The 24706-nt window shown below is 32.2% G+C and overlaps 4 protein-coding genes across 4 annotated transcripts; all 4 read left to right on the top strand.

Annotated features, from left to right (window-relative positions):
- Positions 1-5779: 5779 nt before the first annotated feature.
- On the top strand, positions 5780-7600 carry LOC135955416 (uncharacterized). Its single transcript, XM_065505766.1, has one exon. The coding sequence runs from the start codon at positions 5780-5782 to the stop codon at positions 7598-7600; it is 1821 nt and encodes a 606-aa protein (XP_065361838.1).
- Positions 7601-12310: 4710 nt separating this feature from the next.
- Positions 12311-14104, top strand: LOC135955414 (uncharacterized). The gene has a single exon (XM_065505765.1). The coding sequence runs from the start codon at positions 12311-12313 to the stop codon at positions 14102-14104; it is 1794 nt and encodes a 597-aa protein (XP_065361837.1).
- Positions 14105-17049: 2945 nt separating this feature from the next.
- Positions 17050-18843, top strand: LOC135955413 (uncharacterized). Its single transcript, XM_065505764.1, has one exon. The coding sequence runs from the start codon at positions 17050-17052 to the stop codon at positions 18841-18843; it is 1794 nt and encodes a 597-aa protein (XP_065361836.1).
- Positions 18844-21484: 2641 nt separating this feature from the next.
- Positions 21485-23287, top strand: LOC135955412 (uncharacterized). Its single transcript, XM_065505763.1, has one exon. It carries the CDS (start codon positions 21485-21487, stop codon positions 23285-23287), a length of 1803 nt encoding a protein of 600 aa, XP_065361835.1.
- Positions 23288-24706: the final 1419 nt, after the last annotated feature.

Here is a 24706-nt window from a genome sequence, read left to right as displayed (position 1 = left end):
TAATTCACGAAGTACAAATTAACTTAATTCTAATATACTTTTTTGTCATGAAAAGGAAATGTTGTGGTGGAAAAAAATGTTGTTAAAAACAAGTGAGAGTGCTATATACGGCTGTGCCAAATCTTATCAGCCCTTATCCAAATTATTATTAAAGATAAATATTAACAAGTCAGACAGCTATATTCGGCTGTGCCGAATCTTAGATACCTTTCACCAAATTATACTTAAAAATATGTTTTTTTTTGTAAATATTTTTAGGTCGACAAAATTAAAAATTTTTTTTTCGTAATTTTTTTATAAAAAAGTTTTTTTTTGTTTTTTAATTTTTTTAAAAAAAAGTTATTCCAATTCTTTTTTTTTAATTTTTTAAAATTTTCTTTTTTCATTTTTAAAATTTTTTTTTTTTGGAAAAAAAAATGTTTGATGAACAAAAAATTCGGGTTAAACAATATTTTTCCCGATTTTGTCCCATTATAGGTCCAACTTACTATAGCTTTATATACATCGTTGCAATGGACTTTAAAATATCTATCATTAGATATCAATAGGTCAGAAATAGGCCAAAAATCGAGGTTTTCCCGGTTTTTTCCTTTTCAGTCATTTGTGGGCCTATTTTAAATAGCAACCGATCCGGAAGAATTCCCGACATATTGATGTATGAATCATGTATGTAAGTTATTTAGGGGCTACGGAAAGTTGATTTCAACATACAGACGGACATGGATATATCGTCTTCACTATCTATAACAGGGAAGCGCAAAAAGAGAAATTGTAGTTTGTGTGCATGTATGGGTTAAAAATAAAAAATCCGCAATAACATCAAGCAACATAAAGAAATATTTGTATTTTTACGCTCTATTGTTTGCAACTAAATGAGTTATTTGTATTTTTTACGCTCTTGCTGTGTGTTTTGTTTACTTTCGGGTTGTGTACGTGTAAATTCACGAAAATGTTCGTAATCTCAATAATATGAACGCCTACCAATGATCTATAATGTTCCAGAATATATATACTTTGTGGGGTCGCAAATGGTACTTACATACGGAATGACAAACTTATGGTGGATTTCTTGTCAAGTGAACCAACTTTTAGTTGGTTAGTCGTATTTGATAGTAATTCAGAAATAATTTTGCAACAAAATCGGTCAAGAACTCTCTGAGTTAGAGGGGGTCAAAATTTTTCATTTTTGCAAAACAAGCATTTTTTCTCATCCATGTAACTTCTTTACCTATTGTTCTTTTAATTTTTTTTTTCGAAATTGTTTTTTTTTATTTTTTTCAAAATTTTTTTTTGAATTTTTTGTAAAAAAAAATTTTGGACAAAAATTTACAAGATCAAAATATTAATTTGTTGTTAAGAGTGAAAAAACAGTCAAAATTAGATCAATAAAAATCTAGAAATTTCCATTATTACCGAACCAAAAAATTAAAAAATTTTTTGGTTCGGTACGGACCATCACATGTATGGTCTGGTCAGATTTCATCAGCTCATTTCATTTTGTTAAAACCGATGAAACACATTCACCAAAAGCTCACCGAATTCAGAGAGCTTTCGGTGTGCTTCAGTGGCACCTTCACCTTCGTGATAAGGGTATATATAAGTTTGTAATTCCGTTTGTAATTTCCACAATATAATTTTCCGAGCCTATAAAGTCTATATATTCTGGATCCTTATAGATAGCGGAGTCGATTAAGCCATGTCCGTGTGTCTGTCTGTCAGTCCGTCTGTTTGTTGAAATCAATTTTCTGAAGACCCAAGATATCTTCGGGATCCAAATCTTAAATAATTCTGTCAGACATCCTTTCGAGAAGTTTCCTATTTAAAATCAACAAAATCGGTCCACAAATGGCTGAGATATGATGAAAAAACCAGGACAACCTCGATTTTTGACCTATATCTGGATTACTTAGGCATTAATATAGACAATACGGTTATCAGATATTATAAAAAACCTTTGCAACGACGCACAGTGGTATGAGAATAAAAAAAGATGGAAATAAATCTGTAACTTCTAAACCCTTACGCCGATTTGAATGAAATTTAAGTTTGGGAACCAGGGGTTCCCAAAGTAGGACACCTCGGGTATGTTCAATTTTTAAAATTATCCTATTTCTTCGTTTGTGTAAAAAAAATTACACATATAGAATCTCCTCGTCGAGCACTACATAAAACCTTGTCGTAGCTATCAATTATCTCTTATAGCTTAGGAGATATTCGCATTTGAAAATTTAATTTTCAATATTTTTACCCACCCTACACCAATTTTTTGGTGACCGCGGTTCCAAATATTCCCCGATTTTATCCATTTTTCTTTTATAGGATTAACAATAGATCTATATATCAAATAAAGAAAGAAGTGTTTAAAATTCGTGGCTAAGTCCAAAGTTACATGCATTTAAATTTAAAAAAATTAAAAAAGCCGATTTTTCGCAATTTTTTTGGGAAAAAAGTACTTTTATTCTTTTTAAGTTATCTAAAAAATGTGTAAGAGGATGTATAATGAATTTGTACTTTTTGAAAAGCTAACTTTACGCCAAATATTTTAAATGAAAAAAACATTTATAATTTTTGATACCGACGGGATCAGGTCCATTCAAAAAATGCCTATTTTTGATGTAAAATTCAACTTTAGGGAAAAAATTTTCAAATCGCATACTCGATATCAAAATATAGTAACCTATTTTAGATGGCCCAATATGTTCTTAATCATTTTGTAAAGGGTTCCGATAACCCCGCCCCTGGTATTGATATTATAGCCAAAAAACGAAAAGATCCCATTTTTGGGATTTTTCAAGATTTTTATTGGGAATTGCGGGATACTTGATAACAAATTTCAAAATTTGTTTTTATTTTTCCATTTTAAATAGAAAAATCTACATAACTGTGAAATTTCATTAAAAACTATTCATAAATAAAAGTTTTATTTCAATTTGAAAAATTTGTATCTATGCAAAATTCAATAAAAACCATTTTTTGTCATATTTTTCAAAAAAGTATTCCATGAATTTTTTAATTGTCAAAAGTTATCTACATTTTTGAAAAGTAGACAAAATCCTCTATCCATTATTATATATATAACATGTCTACCTTATGTTGTTTACGTGTCAAATAAATTAGGGAAAACTAAACAACTCGCTGAGAATTCAAAACTTAAACTCGACTACACTTCCTCTTTGCGCATGCGAAATTTCATTCAAATCGGCGTAAGGGTTTAGAAGTTACAGATTTATTTCCATCTTTTATTATTCTCATACCACTGTGCGACGTATATAAGACCATAATAAAATTTTTTAACCCGAATTTTTTTTCTCCAAAAAACAATTAAAAAAAAACAAATTTTTTTTTTTCAAATTTAAAAAAAAAAAATTAAATTAAAATAACAATTCAAAAAAAAAATTTGTCCAAAAAATTAAAAAAAAAAAATTGTTTACCTAAAAATATTTTAAATTTTTATTCTGAAGTATAATTTGGTGAAGGGTATATAAGATTGGGCACAGCCATATATAACTCTCTTACTTGTTCAAATTAACGAAGTAAAGCAAAACTTTCCGCATATGACCATTTGTTGGTAAAATATTCGACATTTTCGAAGCAAAAAAAACATTGTGGTTTACACTATAATGTCGAATATTTTAAATCGGTGGAGTCATTGGATGCCAGTACTTAATTTAATAATACTATTAAATGTCTTTAAATTGTCAAATTGTTTTGAAAAAAATTATTCTTCATTTATTTTCTAACAAATTGAATAATGAAAAAAATTTTGAAAATAATTTGTATTAGATTTGAATTAACAAATATGTAATCAAGGTTGAATGAATTTTAATACGATTTTTCTTCTAAATATCGTAAACAAGTTTTTGCCAATTGGGTAATTCATTACCCACTTTGTAGGATAATTCAATTTCAAAAATATCTCAGCACTGACAATGAGAAATTTCATAGCTATATAACGCTACGCCATTTATAAAATAATATCTAAAATTAAGTTTTTAACCCAAAATTAAGTTTTTAAGCCAAAAATCCATAACTTCTTTATTTCTATATAAAAATGTTTGAAATTTGGTATTTGTATTAAGAATAACATAACCGATCGATCGATAAATATTTTGATGTTCAAATACAGGGTTGGGCCAAAAAAGCATGGACGTTCTAAAAGTATCAACAAAATTGCATGTAAGTGACTGAAATTTAGTTAAAAAATAAAGAATAAAATATGTAATCGGAAAAAAAAACTTGGTCATTCAAATTTCGGATTACATATACAGAGTTTGGCCAAACAATCATGGACTTTTTAAAAGCATCGAAAAAATTAGGTTATTCATATAAATGCCTGAAATTTAGTCCAAAAATGAAGAATAGCATAAGGGATTGAAAAAAATGGTCGTAAAAATTTCGGAATACATATACAGGGTTTGGCCAAACAATCATGGACGTTTTGAAATTATCGGAAAAGTTATTCATGTAAATAAATACCTGAAATTTGATGTACATTTAAGAAAGCCACACTTGATCCATCGCAAAAAATGTGTAAAATATGAAGGCACTAAAATCGTTCTGGTTATTGGAATGGCAGATTTTTAAAATTTCAATAATTTATAGTTTTGAGTGATTTTCGGAAGTGGGCCTTATATGGGGGCTATGACCAATTATGGACCGATCACCATGAAATTAGGTCGTGTGATTTATAGACATAAATTAAAGTTAACTATATTGAATTTTGTGTGTATACCAACATTTTTAAGCGATTTATGCACGTTAAAGTGATTTTCGGAAGCGGGCATATATGGGAGCTATGACTAATTATGGACCGATCGTAACAAAATTTGGTGACATGAATTTTGTTTATATAAAACTTATTTGGAGCGGAATATAAATTAGACCGATAAAGTCCAATTTCGGGAGGACATTTGTATGGGGGCTAGGTGAAATAATGGACCGATTTCAGCCAGTTTCAATAGGCTTGGTCCTTGAGCCGAAAAAATACTATGTCCCAAATTTCATCGAAATATCTTCAAAATTGCGACGTGTACTCTGCGCACAAGGTTTACATGGACAGCCAGCCAGCCGACCAGACGGACGGACGGACATCGTTTAATCGACTCAGAAAGTGATTCTAAGTCGAAAGAAAGTGATTCTAAGTATACTTTAAGGTGGGTGTTAGACTAATATTTTTGGGCGTTACAAAAATCTGCACAAACGCATTGTACCCTCTCCACTATGGTGGTGTAGGGTATAATGACAAAAAAAAACCTTTGACTTTACAGCACTATAAATAACCATATAGTTACTTTATAGCCAAAATAATAATGATACTGTATATTCTGAAGTGTTAAGAAAAATTTACCATCAAAATTTTATAAAAATTAAAAAACCAAAAAAAAAAAAAATTTTGGCCGGAATTTACCACCGTGCACTGTCATATTTGGCCAGTTATTCTAAAGTGTTCCACAAAAAAGCACCTTAAATCAATTAAATTAAATTAAATTCAGGAAAAAACCAAAAAAAAACAGCGACACACGACCTACAGACGAATAAACAAATGATTTCCACCTCTTAAAACACAATGTATTAAGTTTAAATGAACAAATCCTATTACTTAACTAACTATCTGCAAAATCTAATGCTCACAACAAAAAAAGAGGAGGGAGCACTAAATGGAATTCAATCTGATAACTAAATAATATTGCATTTAATATTAGGAATCTTAGGAAAATTAATTCTAAAAAGTCAATATAAAAGCTGTATGGTTTAGCAGACAGAATTTAGTGTAACAGAAATGAAGCTTACAACACAACATCTGACCATAATATACCTAATAGTGGTCACAAACAGCTGTAAAATAATTACAGCTGCAAGTGTTAATACTACAGATTTAGTCAGTTATACGGGAAATACTAATATTACAGATTTAGTCAATTTTATAAACAAGGAGAAGAAAATTGAGGTAAATGTTTTGGTTAATTTTGACGAAAACTACGATACTAGTGACTATTTTTTGGAAGTGGTAAAAGCAATAGAAACACCGAAATTGATTGTAAGTAAGCAGACATACCGCAAAAATAGTAAGCCTTTATTTGAGAGATTTAATAGTAACAGCCTGACTATAGCCTGGCTAACGACAAACCAGCTAAATGTTACTTTAGAAATATTGGATCATATACTGTGGAGAATACATTTTAAGGATATACTGCTCGTTCATCAATTGGAACCAGGAGAGAAGTCGTATTTAAACAATACTCAGTTATTGGAAATATTCCAAAAATGTTGGACAAAAGGTTTTATTTCGGTGTTATTATGGTCCCGTCACCGGCTATACACTTATCATCCATATCCCAGCATTAAAGTGGTGCATGTCAAAAATGCAGACGAGTTTCTGGATAAAACACATTTAAATAATTTCCAGCTATATAGCTGGCGTATGCCATTTTTCGACTTTCCCAATTTATGCTACTCCTATACAAATCGCAAAGGACAACTTGTACGCACTGGCTACTTTTACAAATGGGTACAGCTCTACTTGGAATATTACAATGCTACCATTGATCATTATTTCATCGATATGTGGGCTCAAAATTATACTCAACTGGAAGCTATTGAAACTCTCAATGAAATGGGTTACAGCCTCTTGCCGATATTTCTTTCGAGAAATGCTAAATATTATGAAAAGAGCGATGTGCTGCATTTGACCAAAGTTTTACTGATGGTACCCAAAGCCAACGAGATTTCAGCAAGTTTATATCTGGCTTTGCCCTACAATGGTTTCATATGGTTCATCATTATTGTCAGCTGTGTCCTGTTTTTCATTATAATCTATTTAATACAGCGTACAAATAATCGGAATATTGTTAAGGATTTAAGTAGAATGGCTTTGCAGGCATTCAGCATAATCATATTCCTTTCAATTGATTTAGGCGGCAAAAAATCTCTGAAACATTATTACTTGCATCTACTGTTTTTATTTACCGGAATCTTTCTGACCAACTACTACACTTCTAATTTATCCAGTCTGTATGCGGCCAAGGTATACGAACCAGAAATTAGATACCTCAGCGATATCGGTCGTACGAATTTGAAAATATTGGAGCACTCTGTTGATGTAGAATTTATGCTTAACCTGAACTTACCTAAGCAATTTAATGGACGTTTTATTACGGGTAGCAACACTGAACTACCCAAATATCGTCTAGCTCTCAACATATCCTACATGTATACGACCCACGAAGAGTTTGTGGATTTTCTTTTATTCCAGCAACAATATCTCAAGCATCCAATTGCCCGGAAAATGGAACAGGAAATGTATTATCGTGCTCATTATGTTACAGTGCCACATCGATCGCCTTTGATCGATCATTTCAATAGGTATTTGTCACGCATTAGAGATAACGGCATGTTGGAGAAGTTTGTCAGAGATACGAAATGGGATGGCGTTATGAGTGGTTATTTAAAATTAATGCGTGATCCTGAGGAAAGAAAAGCTCTAACATTGGAATATTTTCGCTATGCTTTTGTTCTTTGGATTTTTGGCTTATTTAGCGCTATGGTGGCATTTTTGTTTGAGCTGAGAATTTGTGCTTTTAAACGAAAGAGGGATAACTGATTAGTTCAAGAAAGTCATGTCATTATTACAGTTTTATTGGTATTAAAATATGATATTAATGTATTTGAATAAATAAAATTCGTGTTAATAAATGTGCATATTTATTTGTTTTATTCAGTTTGAAACAATTTAAAACAAGTAAGAAACTATGGTTTCTTTTAAAATTTAACCCTCTAACCCGCAAACATTAAACATTTAAAAAAAAGTTGTCGAATAATTTTTTTTTGTGTAATTATGACCCAATAAACTCAGAATAGCTATCAGAAACTAATTTGCAAATTAAGTTTAGGGACCAGGTGCAAAAAGGTGAAGAGTGCCTCAGGGCATTGTTGCCGGTTTAAGGGTAGAAAACAACAAGATGTAAAAATTAATTATTATACAAATTTATTGACAAACTAAGAAACAAGATACAAAAAGTTAGAAAATATGTTTTACTTTCTACGTTGATACTCATGAAAACAATTTTTGGCATTTGAGCAGCATAAATGAAGATCGCATTTTGAGCAAACACACTGGCCCATAATCATAGTCAAAAATAAAGTACATTTTAAGAGAATTAAACTTGAATTTACTTAAGAGTGGACTTTAGGTCTATCATAGACAAGTAAATACTTCTGACGCTGAAGTCGACTCTAAATATAAAACTAGCTGAAGTTGTTTTTAACTCGTTTAACAACAGCATCAGCTGTTGTTCGCCGAGTAAAAAAGTTCGTCACAAAGTAAAAAATGTTTAAGTTACAAGATATTGGTAGAGATTTTGCAATTATTGAACAGTTATCAATAAAATTAGTACCAAAATATCGTAATTTTTTGTTGTTGTTGTTAAAAAGAACCGACTTTAGTGTTTGACTATGATTATGGGCCACTGTGTTTGCGAGCTTTTGCATAGTTTGCACCATCTTTTTTCCTAACCAGATTGGAAAGTGGTCGATATTGTCATAAATGACGTCATTAACAGGATGTTTTGCTTTTTCGCCAACTTTTGAACTTCCTGGTTGTGAATCTTCTTGTGGAGTACCAACTGATCATGAGTCCAAGCGGATAATTTAATCCGTTTGTGGTCTCTCTCTGCCATTCCAAAAAAGTAAAAAATTATGAAATACAACACGCCGATAAATTTAGCCGCAACCCGCAACAGTGCCCTGAGGCACCCCTTAGTTTTTGCATTCTCAATACACTTTTTGTTAATTATTTAACATTTACAAATTCATAGACTGAAAGAAGAATATCTAACCTTTCAAAAAAATTATTTCGAATAGATCGGACGACTAAAAGTTAGTAAAACTTTGATTTAAAAAAAAAAATCCCACACAAAAGTTCACGTGCTAAAATTTTGACATCACTCACAAAACAGCTGACAGAACAAAAACTAAAAGTCGGAATGCATTTCGACCTTCGAGGGAAATGTTAACAAATCTGTAACTAAAGTCATCGTTAAATTCAAAAAAAAAAAATTGTAATTACTTTTTGAGATAATTGTTGTCTTGAGGCACTCTTGCGGGTTAGAGGGTTAAATTATTTATTTTCATGGGTGATTTTCGGAAGTGGTCTTTATATGGGAGCTATGATTATTAATGGACCGATTTCAGTCAGTTTCAATAGGCGTCGTCCTTGAGCAGAAAAATTATTGTTTCAAAAATAGAGTTTTATTCATAGAGGCCGTTCTGCCGTTATTTACCATGTGATATCTTATTGACTTTTGCTATATTTAAACTATGTATAGAACCTTTTAAAAATAATATTTTTTTTTTATAATAATTTTTCAAAAGCACTTGTTTCCTTGACCAAATGCTGTCGTTTTTTCAAATCCTCATTAAATCGACCCAATAAGTTGACATAATATTCTGCCATTGATTGTTTTAACATTTTTAAGATAGTCAATGTGGATTATACCACAAAACGGTTGCCATAACTTTATTGGCTGACAAAACTACCTTGGCCTTCTTTGGCGCCAATTCACCTCCACAATCCAGGTTTGGTTTACGATTGAAAAATTGGTCCATTTGCAGTTGAAAAACCCCAAACACTTTTGCAAAGTTGTCACACGATTGCGTTTGTAATCGATTGTGAGTAAACGCGGCAACCATCTTGAGGAAAGCTTTGTCATACCCATTCCGATCGGCCAACAACATATCATGGTCTAGAGACCTCAACTGGGCGTCCAGAATGTACGGCATCTTCTGTGCTTGTACGGCCACAACCATTGAAATTGATGGTGCAGAGTTCCCATAGTATTTATCAAACTTAGCCTTGATATGAGTGTTGGTTTTTTTAAACAAAAAAAATGATGCTGACTTTTTTCCATTTTCTCCTCAAGTCACGCGGTAGTCTACCTTTTTTTGATAGGAGTCAACTGACAGGACCAGTATTGCCCATCCATTTAAGAGACGGGAAGTTAAAAAATTTACTGGCTCTTTGACTCGCCCTCTTATCTTTAGACTGCTGACATACCTGTTGTTTGAATCTTACTTTACTTTATATGGCTATTACAATCCAGAGTCGGATCGAGCCTGAAGCAAAATAGAATGTCGGCCATTCCTGTTGGAAACACCAAGTATTTTCAGATCTTGTTGCACCTGGTCATTCCAACGGAGATTGGACAGCCCTTTTCTGTGTTGCCCATCGGTGGGTTCTTCCCTGTATATCTGTAGCGTCATTATCCACTCGCCAAACGTGTCCGACCCAGAGCATTGTCGTTGGACTTTAATGCGTTTGACTTAGAGTATCCAAAACCGAAAACCGGTCAACCGATTTTTTCATCTTTGTAAACTCCACCGGTTTTGGTTTTTTTAACATTTAGGTTTTTTTACCAACCGGTTTTTGTAAGACGGTTAACCGGTTTTAATGAAATACATTTTCTAAAGCTCGTTCAAACATATTTATGAAAAACTTTGATACCATTTTTAAAAATATTGATTTATTTTATAGAAAATTTTAACATTTGACAACATTTCGTAAAAGATATAAAAAAATTGTATAAAGAATTCAAAAATGCTAAATTTGGATCAAATAAAAATTTAATATAAACCGGTTAACCGGTTTTTTTTTGAATACAAACTCCGAAACCGCTTAAACGGTTTTTTAAAAGACAATAATCGAAACCGGTTTTTTCCAAAAAACACTTTTTCGGTTAAACCGGAAACCGGTTTTTAAAATTTGTCGGTTTTTTGGACACTCTAGTTTGACTACATCTACGTCGGCATATAGCTCGTACAACTCATGTTTCAGTCTAATTTGGAATCCGTCATCAACGTGTATAGGGTTGAAAATCTCTTAAAGAATTATTGATTTCTAGCCCGAGTTTTTTGTTGTTAGTAACACTGGCTCCTAAATTAATGAAGTCTTTAACAACCTCAAAGTTGTAGCGACGTTTTACTCGTTTTAGTTTCGATCACTTTTAAATCCATATTATTTGACTGCTTTTCGAGTTCTGCAAAGGCTGTACTTACTGCTGTCGATGTCGTCAGCATATGCAGATAATATCCGTGATTTTAATTTTTGTTTCTTGCAATATTTGCTCCATCACACGATAAGGCATCGTCTTGCCTAAAATCTCTATCTCTGTTTTAAAGGGGTTAAGATGTTTGCTCCTAGTTTGGCGGTGCTTTGGGTATGACGATCATTGCAGGAATACCAAGCTCATCCATGGCGATATAAAACTTTTCTCTTATCAGGCTCTTCGTTCCCGTCTGGTTGTTATAATAGAAATATTACTGTAAAATTTACAGACACTTCCAAAACGTGGAACTCTAATAAAACGTTCAAAATAGGTTTAACAAGTAAGAGTGTTAAATTCGGCTGTGCGAATCTTGTATAACCACCATCAATATGTGACAATAAAGTATTTTAATATAGATTAGGGTTGGTCGATTTAGCAATCGATATTGTGCCATCGATTTTTTGATAGCTTTTGACATGATAAAAAAATTCATTTTCGAGGCGCCCAAATTTCATGTGACAATTTGACTTTTTCTCAACTTTTATTTTTAAGGTTTCTGTAGCAGGTAATATCAAAAAATCGTCTGATTTTTTTTTTTTTTAAATATTACATTTCCAAGGTAAAATTGTACGCTAAATTTCTTGAGGTTTTGGAAGAGTTTTTGTCGAAAAACATTCTTTTACGCGTTTTTTAGTAGGCACATATGTTAAAAAAGGGAACTAGGGGAAATCATAGGCCGATATTGCCCATTTTCAATACCCACCAAACCTTATCAAGAGAAAGTATTTGTAGAATTTTAGCCAGCTAGCTCCTTTTGTTTGTGCCCTATGCTGTTTTCAACAGACAGACAGACGGACCAAGAATACTACCAATATTTCGATATGTTACAAACGAAATGACAAAATCAATATACCCCCCATCTTTTTTGATGATGGGTTTAAATTGAAAATCCCCAAAATCAATGTATGCTATGTAATGTTATGCCCACAATACTCACATAACTCTTATGAGAATTGAGCTATTAAGCTAATTTGATTTAACATATTATGATTACATATCATTTCATATGTTTATTGATTTCTTTTCATTTATTTTAACACCTTCGTTATGATTATAACGCCTTTCTTAGGAAAATATGTTGCGTGTTGTAAATTCAATTAATATTACAAAATATTTAATAAACATAATGGAGACTTATAAAAGTATACAAAGTAACTATAATAAAAAGGATTCCAAATATTAGAATCCTTACTACAATTTAGTTTAACAAAATGCATTCCATAGTACGCATTACATTATTATTTGGTTCACTAAACATTATCAACATAAAAACAATCAGTGCTAAAAGTTTGAATATTGCAGATGTCATTAATGATATTAATGGAAATGCCAAAGTGAACTTGAATGTGTTAATAAATTTGGCGGAAATCAATCAAAAAACTAAATCAAACTTTGTGGAAATAGTGAAACAAATAAAAGTACCACAATTAATTATAAATGAAGATCAAGTTACTCTTGACTATCTCCAGGCTATTAAACCTCTTTATGAGAAGCATAACAGTGAAAGCTTAACAGTAGTTGGATTAAACAGAAGTAGTTTAAATAGCTCTCTGGAATTATTGGATCGTATACTATGGAGAAGACATTTTAAGGATATAGTGCTGGTATATCAAAGAGATCATAAGGAGCGCTCAGAATTATTTAACACACAACTTTTACAAATATTTGAAAAATGCTGGTCGAAAGGTTTTATATCGGTGTTGTTGTGGTCTCAGGGTCAACTCTACACTTATCACCCTTATCCAAATATTAAAGTGATACATCTCAACAATGTGGCCCAGTTTTTGGATAAATCCCATTTAAATAATTTTCAACAACGTTCATGCCGGGTGCCATTTTTTGACAATCCCAATTTGTGCTACTCCTATACCAATCGTCATGGGCAACTTGTTCGTACCGGTTACTTTTACAAATGGGTACAATTGTATTTAAAATATTACAATGCTTCCATAGAGCATTTTTTCATCGATATGTGGTCTCCTAATGTCAGTCTAGCGAAAAGTCGTAGAGTACTTAGTGAGATGGACTTGTGTATGGTGCCAATATTTGTGCGCAAGTTTGGTGAATTTTTAGAAACAAGTAACGTCATGTATTTGACCAAGGTCTTGTTACTGGTACCCAATGCCAAAGAAGTGTCACATAGTTTATATCTTGTTTTGCCTTTTAATGCATTCATATGGTTCATTATTATTGCAAGTGGTTTCATGATATTTGCTCTTATGTATTTTATGGCGCGTAGCTCTAAGCAAGTAATGGATATAAGTAAATTGGCCCTGCAGGCTTTTAGTACAATCATATTTCTTTCGACGGGTTTTAGACATGAAAAATCACTAAAACATTTTCTACTGCATCTACTGTTCCTGTTTATGGGTGTATTTCTTACCAACTACTACAGTTCCAGTTTGTCTAGCCTGTTTGTCTCCAAGGTTTACGAACCCCAACTTAAATATCTCAACGACATTGGTCGCACGGACCTAACGCTACTGGAATATAGTGCTGATGTAAATTATATGCTTGAAATCGACATACCCAAAGTAATAAAGCAACGTGTTCGCTTGGGCAATAACACTGTGTTGTTTAGAAATCGCCAGCAGCTCAACATGACCTACATGTATACCATTCATGAGGAACATATGGATTATTTATTATTTCAGCAATATTATCTGAAGCATCCGATTGCCAAGAAACTCGACCAGGTATTATACAATCGTGGTGTTTATTTGACACTTCCCCATCGATCTCCTTTAATTGATCATTTCAACCAGTATTTGCTGCGTATATGTGAGAATGGTCTGATGCAAAAGTCCAAGATAGATACCAAATGGGATGGTGTATTAAGTGGTAACCTGAAAATAATGCTTGATCCGGTTGTTGAGAAGCCTTTGGGTTTGGAATATTTACGTTATGGCTTTATTATTTGGATTTGTGGTTTATTGTGTTCTGTGGTGTCGTTTGTAATTGAATATAAAATGTTTGCCTTTAAATGTGGCAAGAGAAAATCGTAATTAAAACTTATTTACATATGTTTATTTTGTTTGAGAATTTATGGATATTAAACAAATTATAATTAAAATTTAGCAATTCTTAACACATCAGTTTGTCACTTTGATCAATACTTTACTATTTTAACCCTCTAACCCGCAAGAGTCCCTCAAGGCATGCATTACAAAACACCAATTATCTTAAAAAGTAATTACAATTTTTTTTAAATTTAACGGTGACTTTAGTTACAGATTTGTTAACATTCCCCTCGAAGTTCGAAATGCATTCCGACTTTTAGTTTTTGTTCGGTTTTGTTTTGTTAGCACATGAAATTTTGTCGCCCGATCTATTTGATATATTTCACGTCAAGTGAACGAACTTTTAAAATCAATGTCTTCCGATTGCACCAAGGTTAGACCTATTGGATAGTAATTCAGACACAATTTTTCAATAAGACCGGTCAAGAACTCTCTGAGCTATAGGGGGTCAAAATTTGACATTTTGGCTAAACATGTGATTTTTCTCATCCATGTAACTTATTACCTATTATTCTTAGCAAAATGTGTCCCAAATAGTTTAAATAGCTATTTCTTCAATCTTTCGAAAAAAAATATTAAAAAAAAAAAATTTTTTATATTTTTTTTCAGAAATCAAAAACTTTTTTGACTTAGTGGGATGCGAGTGATCTATCTATCTATCAAAATAAATATTTTGTAACTCAAGCCATACAATTTTTGTGTTAAAACATTTATTTTGATAGATAGACCACTCGCATCCTACTAAGAGACCAAAAAGCTCTTAAAGGAATGAACCTAACCTTTCATTTGAGCAGAAAAAAAAAATTAAAAAAAAAAGTTAGATTTTGCAAAAAAAAAAAAAATCGTATATCTTGAGTTAAAAAACATTTATTTTGCTATATATCCCACTCGAATCCCACTAAGCAACCAAATAGGTCTTAGAGGAATAGACCCAAGCTTTCTTTTAAGCAAAAAAAAAAATTAAAAAAAGGGCCTATTTTAGATTTTGCAAAAAAAATAATCAAAAATTTCATATTTTAAGTTACAAAACATTTATTTTGATAGATATCCCACTCGCATCCCACTAAGCGACTAAATAGGTTTTCAAGGAAAATATCTAAGCAAAAAAAAATATTTTTTTTTTTTTTTTTAATATTTTTTCGAAAGACCGATCTTGTTCAAAAATTGTGTCTGAGTTACTATCCAATACGTCTAACCTTGGCGATCGGAAGACATCAATTTTAAAAGTTGGTTCACTTGACGTGAAATCCCCCATATATATATTTTTATACCCTTCATCTTCGTGAGAAGGGTATATATAAGTTTGTCATTCCGTTTGTAATTTCTACATTTTTCATTTTCGACCCTATAAAGTATATATATTCTGGATCCTTATAGATAGCGGAGTCGATTAAGCCATGTCCGTCTGTCTGTTGAAATCAATTTTCTGAAGACCCCAGATATCTTCGAGATCCAAATCTTCAATAATTCTGTCAGACATGCTTTCGAGAAGTTTGCTATTTAAAATCAGCAAAATCGGTCCATAAATAACGGAGATATGAGCAAAAACCGGGACAACCTCGATTATTGACCCATTTATGATCTACATATATCTGGATTACTAAAGTCATTAATATAGACAATATGGATATCTAATGATAGATATTTCAAAGTCCATTGCAATGATGTAGATAAGGCTATATATATAGTAAGTTGGACCTACAATGGGTCAAAATCGGGAAAAAAAAATTTTAACCCGAATATTTTTTTCATCAAAAAATTTAAAAAAACAAATTTTAAACAAATTTGTAAAAAACTTTTTTAACTATTTAAAAAAAAAAATTATTTTAAAGTATAATTTGAAGGGTATATAAGATTCGGCACAGCCGAATATAGCTCTCTTACTTGTTTTTGTTATATTTTTTGTTAGATACAAAAAAAAATGATACGAATGGCAAACGGATTAAATTATCCGCCTTGACTCATGATCAGTTGGTACTCCACAAGAAGATCCACAGCCAGGAAGTTCAAAAGTTGGCGAAAAAGCAAAACATCCTGTTAATGACATCATATTTTCGAACTTTTTGTTTTTTTTTTATTAGTTTGTTAATAAAATCGAATCATAATTATTTTTACATCTTATTGTTTTTTACACCTAAACCGGCAACAATGCCTTGAGGCACACTTCACCTTTTTGCACCTGGTTCCTAAACTTAATTTGCAAATTAGATTAAGATGGCTGTTCTGAGTTAATTGGGTCATAATTATCCTAAAAACAAAATTATTCGACAACTTTTTTTTGCTTTTTAAAGTTTGCGGGTTAGAGGGTTAAATGGATGTTTTTGTCAGTTATGGAAATAAATTAACACTGATTCGCTCTCACACATAAACTTTGTAGTTTTTTTTTTAAAGTCGACTAGGGGAAATCATGGACCGATATTGCCCATTTTCAATACCCACCAAACCTTATCAACAGAAAGTATTTGTGGAATTTGTCGTGTTTTCAACAGACAGACGGACCAAGAATACTACCAATATTTCGATATGTTACGAACGAAATGACAAAATCCATATACTCCCCCCCCCATCTTTTTTGACGATGGGTATAAACATTTTATGTTATCAATTTGTCTTGAAAATCCCCAAAATCAATGTATGCTATGTTATGCCCACAATACTCACAGAACTCTTATGAGAAATGAGCTATTAAGCTAATTTGATTTAACATAATCATAATTAAATACATATTTTTATTGATTTCTTTTCGTTTATTTTTACACCTTCGTTATGATTACTACGCCATTATTAGGAAAATACGTTGCGTGTTATAAATAGAATTAATATTACAAAATATTTAATAAACATAATGGACACTTATAAAACTATACAAAGTAACTAAAATAAAAAGGATTCCAAATATTTGAATCCTTACTACAATTTAGTTTAACAAAATGCATTCCATAGTACGCATTACATTATTATTTGGTTCACTAAACATTATCAACATAAAAGCAATCAGTGCTGAAAGTTCAAATATTGCAGATGTCATTAATGATATTAACGGAAATGCCAAAGTGAATTTGAATGTGTTAATAAATCTGGCGGAAATCAATCAAAAAACTAAATCAAACTTTGTGGAAATAGTGAAACAAATAAAAGTACCACAATTAATTATAAATGAGGAGCAAGTTACTCTTGACTATAGCCAGGCTATTAAACCTCTATATGAGAAGCATAACAGTGAAAGCTTAGCAGTAGTTGGATTAAACAGAAGTAGTTTAAATAGCTCTCTGGAATTATTGGATCGTATACTATGGAGAAGACATTTTAAGGATATAGTGCTGGTATATCAAAGAGATCATAAGGAGCGCTCAGAATTATTTAATACACAACTTTTACAAATATTTGAAAAATGCTGGTCGAAAGGTTTTATATCGGTGTTGTTGTGGTCTCAGGATCAACTCTACACTTATCACCCTTATCCAAATATTAAAGTGATACATCTCAACAATGTGGCCCAGTTTTTGGATAAATCCCATTTAAATAATTTTCAACAACGTTCATGCCGCCTGCCATTTTTTGAATTTCCCAATTTATGCTACTCCTATAAAAATCGTCATGGGCAACTTGTTCGTACCGGTTACTTTTACAAATGGGTACAATTGTATTTGCAATATTACAATGCTTCCATAGAACACTTTTCCCTTGATATGTGGTCTGGTAATCTCAGTCTAGCGAAAAGTCGTAGTCTACTTAGTGCGATGGACTTGTGTATGGTGCCAATATTTGTGCGTAAGTTTGGTGAATTTTTTGAAACAAGCAATGTCATATTTTTGACCAAGGTCATGTTACTGGTGCCCAATGCCAAAGAAGTGCCACATAGTTTATATCTTGTTTTGCCCTTTAATGCCTTTATATGGTTCCTTATTATTGCAAGTGGTATCATGATATTTGCTCTAATGTATTTTATGGAACGTAGCTCTAAGCAAGTAATGGATTTAAGTAAATTGGCCCTGCAGGCTTTTAGTACACTCATATTTCTTTCAACTGGTTTTAGACATCAAAGATCCCTAAAATATATTCTACTGCATCTACTGTTCCTGTTTACGGGCATATTTCTTACCAACAACTACAGTTCCAGTTTGTCTAGTCTGTTCACCTCCAAGGTTTACGAACCCCAACTTAAATATCTCAACGACATTGGTCGCACGGACCTGACGATACTGGAATATAGTGCTGATGTAAATTATCTGCTTGAAATAGACGTACCCAAAGTAATAAAGCAACGTGTTCGCGCGAGCAATAACACTGAGTTGTTTAGAGGACGCCAGCAGCTCAACATGACATACATTTATACCGTTCATGAGCAATTAATGGATTATATATTGTTCCAGCAATATTATCAAAAGCATCCCATTGCCAAGAAACTCGACCAGGTATTATACAATCGTGGTGTTTATTTGACACTTCCCCATCGATCTCCTTTAATTGATCATTTCAACCAGTATTTGCTGCGTATATGTGAGAATGGTCTGCTGCAAAAGTCTCTGGTAGATACCAAGTGGGATGGTGTGTTAAGTGGTAACCTAAAAATAATGCTTGATCCGGTTGCTGAGAAGCCTTTGGGTTTGGAATATTTACGTTATGGCTTTGGTATTTGGATCTGTGGTTTATTGTGTTCTGTGGTGTCGTTTGTAATTGAATATAAGATGTTTGCCTTTAAATGTGGCAAGAGAAAGTCGTAATTAAAACTTATTTGCATATGTTTATTTTGTTTGAGAATTTATGTATATTAAACAAACTATAATTAAAATTTAGCAATTCTTAACACATCACTTTGTCACTTTGATCAAGACTTTACTATTTTAACCCTCTAACCCGCAAGAGTGCCTCAAGTCATGCATTACAAAACACCAATTATCTCAAAAAGTAATTACAATTTTTTTTTTTTTGAATTTAACGGTGACTTTAGTTACAGATTTGTTAACATTTCCCTCGAAAGTCGAAATGCATTCCGACTTTTAGTTTTTGTTCTGTCAGCTGTTTTGTGAGTGAGGTCAAAATTATCCGCCTTGACTCATGATCAGTTGGTACAGCAAATCCCGGTATAACGAATCTCACTTTAACGAAAATCCGATTTAACGCACGGTCGAATTCGTAACATTGACCACCTTATATAACGAACGTTTCAAAAATTGTATGCTCGATATAACGAATGATGAGAAAAAACAAACAATATCAAACAAACGACCAAATTTTTAGCATTGACAACCTTATATAGCGAATATTTCGAAAATTGTACGCTCAATATAACGAACAGAAAGTATAAAAACAAAATTAATAAATAATGTAAAAATAAGAAAATAAGTCGTTACAATACCGTTTTCAATGGTTAATAATAGGTGCTGACATTTTTTCTATAGTGGTTTTAATTGCTTGTTTTCACAATATCGAATGAAAGAATGCTAACGATTCTAAGCGAAAGAAAACTGATTGGTTCACATAAATATGGAGTTAGGGAACCTAAAATCAGCTTTCTTTCGCTTAGAATGCGAACGAAATCTTTCATTCGATATTGTGAATCAGGCTATAATTCACGTGAATTAAATATGGGAAACCGTAGAAGAATTCCATTGAAAGAAAAACTAAAAATTTTGATGAATGAATGAAATATTGAATAACAAAATTCTCAACATGTATTTTGAAGAAAATGAAAACAAACATTTTATCGTGACTAAGTGTTTCCTGTAAATTATCTTTACACAAATTAAGTGGAATCTAGAATCTTCAAAATCTGTTTTTTTAAAATGTTTGTCCCTGAGTTTAATTTTCATTTTCCGAATCGAAATCCCTTACAATGAAGGCTTTATTAATTGTGGATAATGCACCAAGCCATCCTCCAGAAGAACAATTAGTAAAAACTACTATAGATATACAAATTTGGACGAACCTAATTCCAATATAGAAAAAGTTGTCCAAAATTAAAAAAAAAAAACATCTCGATATAACAAATTTTTCAATTTAACGAATGGGCCTGACAACATATCGTTCGTTATACCGGGATTTGCCTGTACTCCACAATAAGATCCGCAGCCAGGAAGTTCAAAAGTAGGCGAAAAAGCAAAACAGGCAGTTAATGACATCCGTTATGACAATATCGACCACTTTCCACAACCAGAGGAGCTGCAATCTGCACTAATAACAAACATAACGCGCAATAGCAGAGTTGTCAAAGGTGGTGAAAGGAGGAGAAAAGCTTTTAATTGACAACTCAGCAATTGCGCGTTATGTTTGTTATTAGTGCTGGTTGCAGCGCCTCTGGTGGTGAGATGGCGCATTAGTCAAGCTAACAACCTTTATTTAATTATTATACTTCGGTTGCGTTTTAGTGTTATACCACCAAAGGAGGGCGCTGTGATAAATATTTGTTATTAGTAAACTAATAATTATTATAAACTGATGTTGTTGATTGGCAGCGGCTGGGAATCGAACCCGGGCCACAAATACCATATCATGCTTAATGATCAAACACGCTAACCAATTAAGCCAGAGAACCCTTTTTAGTTTGTTAATAAAATCGTATCATAATTAATTTTTACATCTTATTGTTTTTTACACCTAAACCGGCAACAATGCCCTGAGGCACTCTTCACCTTTTTGCACCTGGTTCCTAAACTTAATTTGCAAATTAGCTTAAGATGGCTGTTCTGAGTTAATTGGGTCATAATTATCCCAAAAAACATTATCCGACAACTTTTTTTTTGCTTTTTAAAGTTTGCGGGTTAGAGCGTTAAATGGATGTTTTTGTCAGTAATGGAAATAAATTAACACTGATTCGCACTCACACATAAACTTTGTAGTTTTTTTTAAAGGGGACTATGGGAAATCATGGACCGATATTGCAGAAAGTATTTGTCGAATTTTAGCCAGCTAGCTCCTTTCGTTTGTGCCCTATCGTGTCTTCAACAGACAGACAGACGGACCAAGAATACTACCAATATTTCGATATGTTACAAACGAAATGACAAAATCCATATACCCCCCATCTTTTTTGATGTTATCAATTTGTCTTGAAAATCCCCAAAATCAATGTATGCTATGCTATGTTATGCCCACAATACTCACAGAACTCTTATGAGAAATGTGCTATTAAGCTAAATTGATTTAACATAATCATAATTAAATACATATTTTTATTGATTTCTTTTCGTTTATTTTTACACCTTATTTATGATTTCTACGCCTCTTTTAGGAAAATATGTTGAGTGTTTTAAATGGAATTAATATTACAATATGTTTAATAAACATAATGGACACTTATGCAATGTAACTATAATAAAAAGGATTCCAGATATTTGAATCCTTACTACAATTTAGTTTAACAAAATGCATTCCATAGTACGCATTACATTATTATATGGTTTACTTAACATTATCAACATAAAAACAATCAGTGCTAAAAGTTTAAATATTGCAGATGTCATTAATGATATTAACGGAAATGCCAAACTGAATTTGAATGTGGTAATAAATCTGGCGGAAATCAATCAAAAAACTAAATCAAACTTTGTGGAAATAGTGAAACAAATAAAAGTACCACAATTAATTATAAATGAGGAGCAAGTTACTCTTGACTATCTCCAGGCTATTAAACCTCTTTATCAGAAGCATAACAGTGAAAGCATAGCAATAGTTGGATTAAACAGAAGTAGTTTAAATAGCTCTCTGGAATTATTGGATCGTTTACTATGGAGAAGACATTTTAAGGATATAGTGCTGGTATATCAAAGAGATCATAAGGAGCGCTCAGAATTATTTAATACACAACTTTTACAAATATTTGAAAAATGCTGGTCGAAAGGTTTTATATCGGTGTTGTTGTGGTCTCAGGGTCAACTCTACACTTATCACCCTTATCCAAATATTAAAGTGATACATCTCAACAATGTGGCCCAGTTTTTGGACAAATCCCATTTAAATAATTTTCAACAACGTTCATGGCGCCTGCCATTTTTTGACTTTCCCAATTTATGCTACTCCTATAAAAACCGTCATGGGCAACTTGTTCGTACCGGTTACTTTTACAAATGGGTACAATTGTATTTGCAATATTACAATGCTTCCATAGAACACTTTTCCCTTGATATGTGGTCTGGTAATCTCAGTCTAGCGAAAAGTCGTAGTCTACTTAGTGCGATGGACTTGTGTATGGTGCCAATATTTGTGCGCAAGTTTGGTGATTTTTTTGAAACAAGTAATGTCATGTATTTGACCAAGGTCTTGTTACTGGTACCCAATGCCAAAGAAGTGCCACATAGTTTATATCTTGTTTTGCCTTTTACTGCCTTCATATGGTTCATTATTTTTGCAAATGCTGTCATGATATTTGCTGTCATGTATTTTATGGAACGTAGCTCTAAGCAAGGAATGGATATAAGTAAATTGGCCCTGCAGGCTTTTAGTACAATCATATTTCTTTCGACTGGTTTTATACATCAAAAATCACTAAAACATTTTTTAATGCATCTACTGTTCCTGTTTACGGGTATATTTCTTACCAACTACTACAGTTCCAGTCTGTCTAGCATGTTTACCTCCAAGGTTTACGAACCCCAACTTAAATATCTCAACGACATTGGTCGCACGGACCTAACGCTACTGGAATATAGTGCTGATGTAAATTATATGCTTGAAATCGACATACCCAAACTAATAAAGCAACGTGTTCGCTCGGGCAATAACACTGAGTTGTTTAGAGGACGCCAGCAGCTCAACATGACCTACATGTATACCGTTCATGAGGAATTTATGGACTATTTATTATTTCAGCAATATTATTTAAAGCATCCCATTGCCAAGAAACTTGACCAGGTATTATACTATCGTGGTATGTATGTGTCACTTCCCCATCGATCTCCTTTAATTGATCATTTCAACCAGTATTTGCTGCGTATATGTGAGAATGGTCTGCTGCAAAAGTCTCTGGTAGATACCAAGTGGGATGGTGTGTTAAGTGGTTACCTAAAAATCATGCGTGATCCGGTAGTAGAGAAGTCTTTGGGTTTGGAATATTTACGTTATGGCTTTGTTGTTTGGATTTGTGGTTTATTGTGTTCAGTGGTGTCGTTTATAATTGAGTATAAAATGTTTGCCTTTAAATGTGGCAAGAGAAAATCGCAATTAAATTAAATATAGTAATTACTTGCACAAAACTTTGATCATGATTTAACCAAATTGATGTTTTTGTCTGATTTGGAAATAAATTAACACTGATTCGCACTCACAAACAAACTTTGTAGTTTTAATTTATGCTATTGTAATGAATATACTGGAAGAACTATTTTAATTTCATAATTTTTTTTGTATAAAGTGTCTCCTGATCGAAGATTGAAACCATAGGCTTAGGTTTAAGTTTTGAACCACTTGGATATGAGAAAGCTTTCCGCAATATGGCTGTCGCTTTTACTTATAATCGGGTGTACTAAAGAGTACAGACATGAGAAGTTTCCATGGCAAAAATCAATGAATAAGGCTAAGAAATGCACCCAATACACCGGATTTAGCCCAGAGTAACTATTTCTTGTTTCCAAGCCTGAAGAAATGTCACGGCGGAAATGGATTTGACTCCAACGATGAAATCGTTTCACAAACAAGGGATAAAAAATTGAAGAAACAGAGCTCAAGGGAAACTATGTTGAAAAATAAAATAATTTTTTATCCAAAAACCATCGTATTTTCAATAAAGTATACTTGAACCAAATTTAAATTTTTTTTTTTTGGAAATTAATTTTTTTTTCAAATTTTTATTTTTAATTTTTCGAAATTTTTTTTAAATTTATTAGAGAAAAATAATTTATGACAAAAAAAATTATTTGGTTAAAAAAAAAATCGTGTTAAAAAATATTTTTCCCGATGTTGACCCACCCATTGCACTGTGCATTGTGGGCGTTACTAAAGTTACACAGACTTCTCACACGCATAGAAAACACAATTCAGTCTCATATGAGTTGTCACAGAAGAAGGTTGTGTTGTCGCTCGTTTCTTGCTTTTGTTTATGAATAAATGTTAATGCAGAGGTGGATAATTCATATTATTGTTGTACCTTATTTAGCATCTACACTACATATTAAGTAGTTTTTAGAATTATAAACTATTTTAAATATTTTTTCTCTCACCTTTTGATGCTTAATTCGGTTTTTAGAAGTTTCTTGTAAATTATTATTTTTTAATACACAATAATTGCTAGACAAATAGGTTAGTTAACATGTTCAGTTTTCCATTCCTGTTTTGTAGTGAAGATGAGAGTACAACTATTTCTCATTTCTTGTTTTTTCGCTCATACACTTATACAAGTGCAAAATGTAGTAGTATATGTCTGCCGATCGCGGCACTATAGGTTAAATGACTACTTTTTCTGTGCTAAATTAATAACGACTACAAAATCATGGTATTCAAACCAAAACCTTAAAGAATTTCGAAAGTAAGAATAATTCTATTAAAAAAATGGAATTTAACCCACTAACGACCAAAAATTAACCCATTTACAATCATTAATGCAAACTTAATACATAATTTATTTTAATTTACTAAAACTTTTAGTAATTGCTT

Source organism: Calliphora vicina, chromosome 3 (genome assembly GCF_958450345.1).
Source record: "Calliphora vicina chromosome 3, idCalVici1.1, whole genome shotgun sequence".
Classification (NCBI taxonomy): Eukaryota; Metazoa; Arthropoda; class Insecta; order Diptera; family Calliphoridae; genus Calliphora; species Calliphora vicina.
This window is presented reverse-complemented; position numbering and strand designations above follow the sequence as displayed.